Genomic DNA, 11,296 nt, shown 5'->3' with positions numbered 1-11,296 from the left:
CTGGGAGAAATTAAACAGAGCGATTCAGATCATGTGATGAGAGAGAAAGAGGGAGAGACACTGGTATTCGAGATGGAGATGGGGGCTTGGGCTTTAGTTTCGTATGGAGAAAGAGATGGGTTTACAGGTTTAGGGTATTAAAGAAAAAGAAAGAAAAGCAACAGTGGGGAAGAAGAATGTTCGTTTGGGAGAAGTTCCAGAAATGGAAGATGGATTTTGGGGAAGATGAGGGCATTTTGGTAACTATGCCCTAGCAAGGGCATTTTGGTAATTAGGTTAGATTAGGTTCTTAAAAACAAATAGCTGGGGTAAAAGGGTCTTTTGAAATTATGTTAGGGCAAAAAGGTCTTTTCATATTATGAACAAATAGGTCAGGGCACTTAGGTCTTTTCAAATTTATAAACATAGAAGAATGGGTAAAATGGTAAAGTTATTAGCATTTAACGGCTAAACTTAACGGTTTGGACTTATATGGAATTAAGGGGGTAAAGTAAGGGTGATACGTGGATTTTTCAGAACCTTATGGGATACGAGGAATATTGGGTGCATTACAGGGGGTACGTGTACTTTACCCTATTTTATTAGGGTTAATCTGTAAATGATTCTATTTATAGTACCTGTGTTGGATTATGTACAGTACGATGCACGTGAGAAGCATGAAATATACATATATATGTATAGGGTACGATGCAGGTGAGATGCATGGTATAGATTTGTAGGAAAAAGAAAAAAAAAAATCCAAAAGAAAAGGACGAAGAAGAAGAGGAGAGCCATTCGTACTTCAAATTTCGCAACTGCTGAACCACTGAACCCTAACCTCACGACGACGTTCGTGATTCCGGCCATTCCTACGGGAGACGGCATTACTTGATTCCATTCCGGCGACTCTCCGGTGAGAGGTAGGTTTTGATTTCTTATTACCCGCTCTCTTTTTTTTTCTTCTTGTAATTGGGTTCTTCCTCCGTATTCTTCTCCCGTCTGTTTCCCCCCTTCTAGTTCTTCTTCTTCTTCTCTTATTTTTCCACCTCCTCCTCCTCCGGTGCTGTTTTTTCCCTTTCTTTGATTACTTGTTTATTGATTTGATGCACGGTGGATATTATTTTGTGATAAAACCAGCCCTTTTACCTTTCTTATTCCTTTTCTTTGACTGAATCATGAATTGCATGCTCATACTTCCATATGAAGTTGGATTCTTTATCAATGGACTGTGCTAATTCTTAACGACTATCCTGTTAATCTGTTAAACCTAGTTCAGCACCCTTGTGTTACATGTACAACTCTGAAAGATTGTGCTTGTTTCATTCACGTTTGTTTTTCCTTAGCTTTGTTAAATGCTACACAATTCTTGATAGTTGAATGGGCGTGCTTCATTCTTATTTGTTCAAGTGTAAGGTTGTACTGTAGCAGTGACCAGTTGGTATAGAAGATCATCTTGATTTCGTTACCTGCTTGATCGTCAATATTTCATTTACGTAATGGAGCACTAAACCCATTCTCCGTAGATTTTGTTGTCATTATATGTCTTGTAATGCTGTGTCTTTCATGAGCTGTTAAATTATTCGTACTTGCTGAAAAATTCATGAATGTGCTGCTTTAAATGGGCTGTTGATCAGACATAATGGATATATTGAAACAGAAAAGTGGGTGCCTTGTTGCCTGCGCTTAGGCGGCCCTCCAACACCTTGGGTTGCTTAGGCATCTTGACAACTAGATATGCAAGTAATTTGGCAAAAGATCACCAAATCTGTTTTTTTTGAGCTTTCCCCCCTCTTATTGTCGAAACCAATGAAACACTCAAAATGGGTCAAAATTTAGTCCCATTCCAATCGAATGGGATACAGAAAACGAAACAGGGCCGGAATTTTTGCTGAAATGTTGAAATTTCGGTCGAAATATTGCATTCCTACCGAGTAGCACTGTGTTCCGTTTCGACCTTTGTTGAAACTGAAAAATATTCATGGGATTACGGTGGTTTCAACCGAAATCTTGCACCATATTTATTACACACTGGATCAGTGGGGATGTCGACTCAGTTCAGTTCGTATGCAGATACCAAATATTTGACTAACTGATATGATATATGCATTTTCTTTTCAGGTTGCAAAGTAAGGGTGTGATTGGCAGTGGTTATCTTTCTGCCCTCTGAATTGGTTAAACAATGTCTTCTTCAGATGGGGAGGATGAGGCTGTGCCACAGTCTGTTGCAAATTATCATTTTGTAGATGACAAGGATGAACCTATTACATTTTCTGTTTTGCCTATTCAGTGGAGTGACAATGAGAGCCCAGAATTTACAAAAAAGCAGATCTTTTTGCACGGGACAGCGGATGGGTTTCAGAAAATCTATAAGCAGGTTATATCATGGAAGTTCGAACTTTCGGATGCACAGCCTGAGATTTCAGTGCTTTCCAAGGAGAGAAATTGGATTAATCTCCAAAAGCCAAGGAAGAGTTTTGAGGATACAATCAGGACAATCTTGATCACGGTGCAATGCCTTCACTTTGTGAGGAAGAATCCAGATACATCTAGCAAATCCTTGTGGGAACATATTCGGAAAGTTTTCTGGTTTGGCTAGTTATATTATCAGATAAACTGTCTTATCAATTTTATTATAGTGGTCATTGCAGATCTTAATGAATTCTATGCATTGTGCAGCTCATATGATGTCCTACCTTCTGAGAATGACCTGTTGGATAACATGCTTGTAATTCGGGCAGCTGTTCAAAGAGACAATAAATTGGCAAAATCGAAGGTCTTTTACTTTCTTGAATACTTTAGCTGTAGCGTAGCAATAAACATATTTTTTTGTTCATTTTACGTGTATTATATTATTATTATTATTATTTCATACAACAGACTAATCAGATGGCTTTCATTTTCATACAATGGCTGCAAATTTATTGAAACTAGAGAACCATAACCAGTTTCATCAGTGATTTTATTTATTTTTTAAACATAGAACCATGACATTGCTGAAAAACTTGACCAAATAATTTGATATATGCCCATGTTACTGTCATTGCAATTATGGGGGAGAATTTTATGGTTGGTTCTCTCTTTTGTGTTCTTTGTGAATTAAAAGGAGAGGAATAGGCGTCTTTTGATGAATCTAGTAGGCATTTCAATGAATTTTTGGGGATGCTTGCTACCTTATTTTTCAGTTGGTTCTTCATTCTGCAGTAGCTTTGGATACTTGCTTGCCTTTCTCATGCGAAGATGCTTATGTCTAAGTTCTTGTATGTGTTGGGTTCTTTTGCCCATATCTTTTGTGGGGATTTGTCAGAAGTTTCTTGATAGGTAAAAAAGAGTAAAAGGGTCTATTCTACTTTACAAGCATTGAAGCAGTGCTATCCAAAGATAGAAAACGTAGGGGCTATGCAGAAAAACATTTTCCAGCCTCTAACGATATCAAGAGAACCATTCTCCATGAATTGTTTGGTCACTAGGGCCTATAACATTTCTTTCTTTTTTGTGCTTGTTAAGCAGGTTCTGCATGTCTCTCAAATGCCTCGTCATTCTATTCTTTCCACATACTCAAAGCCATGGCAGCTGGGTTGCTATTCCTTAGGTTCCTTCTTGTCCTATGAAACTGAACCTACTTTCAATTCTCTAGGAAGGTAGACAAAATCCTCTGATTACCCAGTTGATTCCCTTTCTAAATTCTAAGAAAGCTCGGTTGGTGGAGATTCCCCACCCCTTGATAAGTTGGTTTTGCTGAGATTTGATTTAGTTGTTTTGCTTAATTCAGGTGAATCGAATCAGAATCTTGCAATTTCAAGCTTTTATCGCCACATCTGACTTCTTTGTTCATTGGAATTGAAACCTTTGTAAGGATGTGTCATCTCCCATGAGATATGGGCATTATGAATTTTGGTAGGAATCTCAAATGACAGTTGATGCTAATATAGTGCTTATCTATCAAACAGCTATACTAAATTATGGGAGTTGAAACTCTTAGAATTCATACTGGTACATAATAGTTTTTTGCTTGTTATTTTTCAAAAGGAAAAGGTTGAGGCCCTAAGTCTGCATGCTTTGTAGGGGTTTGAAGAAACAAATCAAGAAAAAAATATGGTTGTCAGTTTTGTGCTATGAGTAACTGATAACAAAAAAGTTGTTGGAATAAGTGAAGGGGATCATTTAGTTCAAGATATAAGGCTATGCTTCTTGTTGAGAGATTGTTAGAGAGTGCAAGAAAGATGAGAGCGATTTTGGGATGGTGAAGTGAGTGGAAGAAATTAAGTTGTTAAGATCAAATTCGTTAAGAACAAAATTTTTAGGAATACTTTTATTTGGGTTAAAAAGTGCAAGAAAGTGTGAAAAGTTTGTGGGACAAGTCCATAGTTCGAAAACTCACTTGTCTCGACCAGGTCAAGACGACTAAGATCTTGGCGAGTTGGTGTATTTTGTTTTTGGGTATGATGTTTCGGTGGGCAAATGGCCACTTTTGGCTCCGAAACTTTAAGAGAAGCTTGTTTTAGGCTTGATAAACATATATAAATCTTCAAATTGTTAAAAAAACACCAAATTTGGTGTTTTGGATTTGCACCCTTGGCTGGTAGTAAACGTCGAACCCTTAATTTAATATTGCCTATTCAGCACATTTTTTGAGTGCTATGAGACAATTGGAAAGTAAAACAAGTAAATTATGCAATAACAGATGAAGACACATAATATTGAATAATTATTTAAGAAAAGACGCATAATATTGAATAATTATTTAAGAAATAGCTGAAGACTTAAAGTTTCTACTACAAACTACAAAGTACAGTGAAGTGTGAACAATGCATATTACATAGACACCCAACCCAAGTACAGTGAACAATACATAAGTCATAGACACCCTGATCTTCCACGTCCCAACTCCCAACGATACAATGCTATGAGTATGTGATTGCCTTTTGATATGAACTATGACGTGCTGGATTGAGTCTATTCATGGTCCGATGGAGACGATGTGCATTGTCCTCTGTTTGCATGACATATGAATGCCGCATCATAGTGTTCGAGAAGAAATAAGAGTTGTCCTCCATAGCTGCCCTATAAACGATCTCATCTACATACTGCATGTATCCTATCCTAGGGTATATGTTACCGCAATGTGAAAAACCAGCCATTGAACCATTCTCACAAGATCTATACGGATGCTTGTACGGCTGGTGGGTTGGGTTGGAGAAGAAGCTATCGACAAAGGACGATCCAATATGTCCTTGTGATTGTGAGTAGGCGTCAAACGGATGAAGAAGATGCATACTCCCCAACACCAATGAAATGCCCATGTGGACTGTACTTTGAGATGGGGCATGGCAGTGCTCACTTCCTTTGCTTTCCCCTATACTCATCCCTCCCATAGTGCTAGACAAGCTATCAATGTCCATACAGTCGGCTTGCCCATCTGCTCTGAACCGGCGACGATTCCCTCTTGTGTAGGCTGCGGCTGGACATGCTTCGTGACCCGTATCCTTTGTGGAATGATCAAACTGGGTCTCTCCAGTGAATCGAACCCTCTGTAGCCATGTACTCATCCACATCAACACCCATCTCACTGGCTATATGGGGGTCAAACCTACGACTAATTTGATCCATCCCTTGTCCACTCCACCAAGGGATTCTCATCATCTGACTCAATTTGCAAAATGTCTGCGAGCTCGATCTGGGAAGTGTAATTCTCCATACCCATGTGTATGTGCTGCATCTTTAGTCTCATATTATAGTGCACATACACCAAATCAGCGAGGCATTGGGAACCTAATAGGTTGCGCCTCTTTGAGTGGATGAGCGAAAACATACTCCAGTTTCGCTCATAGTTGGAGGCGGAACATGTCTGGGATAGGACTTTGATTGCTATCCTCAAAATTTCTGCCGAAACCCCCATTCAATACCCACCATTCAACTGCAGTACAACAAGAATCCATTTATTTACATTTCACAAGTTTAAATACATATGCAAGTAAGAAAATATACTATTTAATTACGGTTAAGATACACCAGAATACCAACCGTGGGGGTATTCTGGTCTTTTACTGTCTTATTTTTATTTCTTGTTATGTTTTATGTATTCCTAGTTATATGTCGGGTATGACTAGGGCTATTTCTGACTTTTGGCTGTAATAATTCAATCTATAAATATAAGGCTTGGCTGATCTCATCGATCAACCAAGTATTCTCTCAATTCTAGTGCTGAGACAGAATTTTGTGCTATGGCACAAGGTATTTGTGAGCTACTCTGGTTAAAAGGTTTGCTACAAGATCTTGGAGTTCCTATTCGCCTTCCTATGATGCTATATTGCGACAACAAGATTGTCATTAGTATTGCACATAATCCGGTACAGCATGATCGTACAAAGCATGTTGAGGTGGATCGGCATTTCATCAAGGAAAAGTTAGAGGAAGGCCTTATTTGTGTTCCTTATGTGAAGTCTACTGATCAGCTTGCTGATATGTTCACCAAGGGACTGCCTGGCAGGGTCTTTCATCCTAGTCTAGTCAAGTTGGGCATGAGTGATATTTTTGCTCCAACTTGAGGGGGAGTGTTAAGATACACCAGAATACCAACTGTGGGGGTATTCTGGTCTTTTACTGTCTTATTTTTATTTCTTGTTATGATTTATGTATTCCTAGTTATATGTCGGCTATGACTAGGGCAATTTCTGACATTTGGCTGTAATATTTCAATCTATAAATATAAGGCTTGGCTGATCTCATCGATCAACCAAGTATTCTCTCAATTCTGTCTTTTATCAATTACTTACCAGCATCACCACCATTTCAGCTTGCCTCTTCGACGGGGGTTCCAAAACACCCTGTTCCGTCCCTGAAACTTTTGATCTATACCCATTTGGAAAATTGTATGTGTTAGGATCCCATTTTGAGTAATCACTTATTATATTCATAAAGAACTACACAACTCACCTCATTGTTGCAAATAGTCTGTTGGGCTATATTTGGCTCCAACTTTGCAACCACTGTATTCACTGCTTCTATAAGGTCCGAATTCATCCCAAGTGTATGGCTATATTGATACTTGGGGTTTAGGTAGTATGCTGAAAATTGACATATTGTCAATTTATTACATATTTTATGAAAGTATTAATAATAAAAAGTAATGTGAATTGGACGCATATAAGTTAAATACTCTCCAGCCTTATGTAGTTGATGCATAAGTTGAAGCTCCCAGCGGTCCTTGATAATCTTTATGAAGTTCCTACTGCCATGTGGCAGCGTATTGTAGACTCTGTCTTTCACCGTATCCACAACAACATACAATTTTGGCATGGTGGACTTGAAAGCAGAGCCCACCATCCTTAGGACCAAGAAAACTGCGCCTAACACTTTTACCACCTTATCCAACTGGATCCAAAACTCCGTAGATGCAATGGTTGCCTGTGCTGCCCTACCACAAGGGGAACTCAACTCCCTCCACCCAAACCATTCTTCAGATGCAGACATAGATCATTACCCAAAAAAGAAAAAAAGATGCAAACATAGATCTGAGTCCAACCTTATTCGTCTCAAAACTCTTTAATGCAATATAGTTTGTGGCGAATTTGGTGATTCCGCCTAACCAAGTCCCCACCACACTTCTCCCTGAGAAGGTTCAGTGCAAACCCATGGTTGTAAACGAAGGTACTCATCTGTCTAGCTCTCTCAACAATACTCTGGACCAATTTTACCTATCCTATGTCCTTCAGCATCAAGTCAATGCAATGGACTGCACAACGGGTCTAGAAGTGCCAGTACTTACTGTTATTCATCTACTTTTGACCAACCTTCTTGATGTTGTTTCCGTTGTCCGTTACAATCTGGACAACATTTTCCACTCCACATCCCCAACCACCTCCTTTAACAATTTATAAATATATTTTGCGTACTTTTTGTCCCTTGATACATCCACAGATTTGAGGAATACTGTCCTCCCATCATAGAAAACCATAAAGTTGGACTTTCTTGTGGGCCCATTCCAACCATCACACATAATTGTGACTCTGTAGCGCTCCCACATTACCCTCAACTCATCTATATAGTCTTAAAGCTCTTTTTTCTACTGAGGCAAATACACATTCTGGTAATAGCGCCCCATAGACGTTTGCTGAGATGCTGTGGAATAACAACCGCTTAGACACAACCTCCTCAACCATTCCCTTCACATTACTCCACATCCCTATAATTCTACGTTGCTTGTTTCCTTTTTCTTGTATCTGCCAAGAGTATGGGGTCCACTCATGGTGGGACCACTGGAACTAGAGGTGGAGGTGGAGCTACCCTAGTATTCTAAGATAGGAGAGGGGAAATAAAGGCTGCCTACTAGGCGGACCAGCTGCTCCACTACCACTACCACCTGCCGTAGATGGACCAGCTCCTCTGTGTCTACCTTGCTCCTTATGGAAGGGCACATACACAGGGTCATCATTTTCATCATCACTATCATAGTCCCCCTGTACCAGGTTTGGGCGGGTGGCATAAACTGCCTCGCCTTCTCCCTTTCTGCTTTCCTCCACTGCCCTCCCGTCATGCTTTCAGCTATGGCCCTAGCAATCTCCACAGGTACCATGGTGCATGCCGTCACATCTATGGCATTACCATCCAAATGTTGTTTCAGTCTTCTGACCCCACCTGACATCATCGTCTTGTGACAATAGTTACATCGTGTTTTTCATTTGTTACCATCAATGAGAATACCATGCAGCCATGCTATCTGTCTTATCACCTCTTCCCCTATCGCCTCCCCCGTCTCCTTCCCTGTCAGCCATTATCTCACATCCTTACTATTGCATAAAGAAAAATAAGCTATTATTAACTGAGAAACATCAAACCGAGACCACTAAAACAACGTTCTAGGCACTTATTAATTTTCCCCTAACCCTACCATTTTTTTCATAATTAAAAATAATTTTCAGAAATTTTTTTCAATAAGATATTGGTGTAATACAAGAAAACCAAATATGGTACAACATTTGAAGCCTCATTGCACTTCAATTGCTTTACGCCTGTACCATAAAATTCCGTTATTTTTCTAAACAAAACAGAATATTTTTCTTATTTACCCTATTTTTTGAATTTTTAAATAATTTTCATAATTTTTGGATATTAAAAATATCTTGCTGAAAATAATTTCTGACACCGTGAGCCTGTAGATTTGCCAACGGTGATTAACATATATATAATTGAGTCCCATCTAGTGTATATTAACCCTATTTGTTCACATTTTTGTTGTAGGAAAATCAATTTTTTTGACCAGAAAAATAAAAAAATAAATTTATAAACAGAAAAAAAAATTCGACCCATTGAGGTCGTAGATCGGCCAATGGTGTCTGACGTATAAAAAATCTACCCTCATACAACAAGTATTTGTCATTTTTTTTCTTTCAAAAATAGTAAGAGGGCGTGCCTTGTACCAAGTATAGTCTAGGTCTTGTACGAAGTATGACATCGGATAGAGCCTCTTGGAGGGCGAGGATCCATTTAGCAGACTCCAATTATCTGAGATTCTCTTGACGTGCTGGGCTGTGCCTCTTTCCTCTTACTATCTTTTACCTTTTATATAGCATTTTTCATTTTTCTATTTATTTTTATCTTTCATTCGTCATTTTCCATTTTTCATTTCTTTTCTCTTTCCTCATCTTTTCTTTCCCATCTTTGGTTAGAACTCAGTTTTTCTTACTTTGTTTTGTTTGGATCAATGTGGCCGACCCCATTAAGTTGGGATAAGGCTGAGTTAATTGTTGTTGTTTAAGAGGGCGGGCCTTGGTGCAACGGTAAGGTTGCTCTATTGTGACCAAGTAGTCATGGGTTTGAGTTTGGAAACAACCTCTCTGCGAAACAGGGGTAAGGCTGCGTACATTATGACCCTTCCCAGACCCGGCAGTGGCCGGAGCCTTGTGTACTGGGTAAGCCCTTTTTTTAGTTTTTGAGAATAGTAACTTTAGCTAAAATAGTTGAATTTAGTCAAATCTTCCACAGTAAGCAGTAATCGTTCTCTTCGTAGTGATGTGGCAACCCCCAGTAGTGTATCCTAGTAGTATTGAGTGATGTTGTGGCAAAACAATCAAGAACCAAGGTTTTTCCCCCTTCTGTCTCCAAACCACGCTTTTGTCGAGTCTGGGTCGAGTTTGTACCTTTTTATTAGGCACTTTGTATCATTTTGGTGAGATGATACAAAAGTACCAAAATCTCGTCGAAATTTCGGTTGAGATTTTTGAATTAATGCCACTTTGAAATATCACACTATAACTCATCTTGACCAGCTCGAGTTTCTCGAGATCCCGCTGAGATTTAGAACTATGGGAACATCTGTTTTGTGTTTTTATACTCAGCCTCTGTAACAAGCCTAAATAGGAGAACGTGAGTGTTGGAAAGTTTCAAATTCCAATGCAGAAACTGATAAGTGCACAGTTGATATAAAAATAAAATAAGAAAGAAAAAGAGAAATAATAGGAGAGAGAGAGAGAGAAAATAGGAAAAAAGAGGAGTTTGGGGCTTTACGGATGAAGCCGCCGACGCCTGGCTTGTTGGGAGGTAGCCTACCTCTTTCAAGATAAACTTTAGAGAAAAAATAGGGATTCCAAAGTCCCTTTCCCTCTTAATTACTTCCACTTAAATAACACAACTTACAATTCACGTACATAACAATAACCACTTACTTAACTGACCCTACTACTCCCATTACTCAAATGACTAACCCATCCCAACTAATTCACGTACATACAATAATAACTACTAAATATTAAGTAACTATTAAATAAGATAAACATGGAGTACGTAACAATCCTTCCCCCTAAAATTGGTCTTTCCCTCTAGACCATTAAATTGTTGCAGCATTTAAATATTCCATGATGCTTCAGCCGATGATGCCAGGATTCCGTATCGTAATAGGAAAAAATCCAAATTAATAAATCAAGAATGGTCATCTCAAGGTGCGTCAATCTCATTGCAGGGAATGTCACCTTGAAGGAAGTGGTGCTTGATTTGCAATTTTGCATTGCTTCTTCTTCTTCTTCGGACATTGCAGGCTGAGCATCTATTTCTCACAAATTGCTCCACACCGAGAAGAGCACAACTCCCTCCAACAATAACAAGAATGGAACCATAGGCTCCTATGCTGGGAGCATTTCGGGGTATAGGTCTCATGCTGCTTTGAACGTCCCTGAATAGGCACATCCTTTGCTACATAGAGCGAAAGACAAGGGCACAGGACACTGGAAGAGATGGCTAAGCTCAAACTCCAAAGGAAGCAAATCAAATAGAGAGGGAGGAAGAATGCAAGCAACAAATAGTTTTCTGCTCATTGAAAGTCTAC

At 39.1% G+C, this 11,296-nt stretch overlaps 1 protein-coding gene across 2 annotated transcripts in view; it reads left to right on the top strand.

Annotated features, from left to right (window-relative positions):
• The first annotated feature begins 760 nt into the window (after positions 1-760).
• LOC122641979 (protein ENHANCED DOWNY MILDEW 2-like) overlaps positions 761-11,296 on the top strand; it is a 61,586-nt gene continuing 51,050 nt past the window's right edge. For both annotated transcript variants that reach the window (XM_043835343.1, XM_043835342.1), the window contains exons 1-3: positions 761-899; positions 2,098-2,565; positions 2,656-2,752. In XM_043835343.1, coding sequence (XP_043691278.1) covers positions 2,159-2,565; positions 2,656-2,752 — 504 coding nt within the window. In that variant the 5' untranslated portion in view covers positions 761-899; positions 2,098-2,158. The remainder of the gene's footprint in view (positions 900-2,097; positions 2,566-2,655; positions 2,753-11,296) is intronic.

This window comes from Telopea speciosissima, chromosome 10, assembly GCF_018873765.1.
Source record: "Telopea speciosissima isolate NSW1024214 ecotype Mountain lineage chromosome 10, Tspe_v1, whole genome shotgun sequence".
Taxonomy (NCBI): Eukaryota; Viridiplantae; Streptophyta; class Magnoliopsida; order Proteales; family Proteaceae; genus Telopea; species Telopea speciosissima.
The sequence above is the reverse complement of the archived record's forward strand: the minus strand, read 5'-3'. Positions and strand labels throughout refer to the sequence as shown.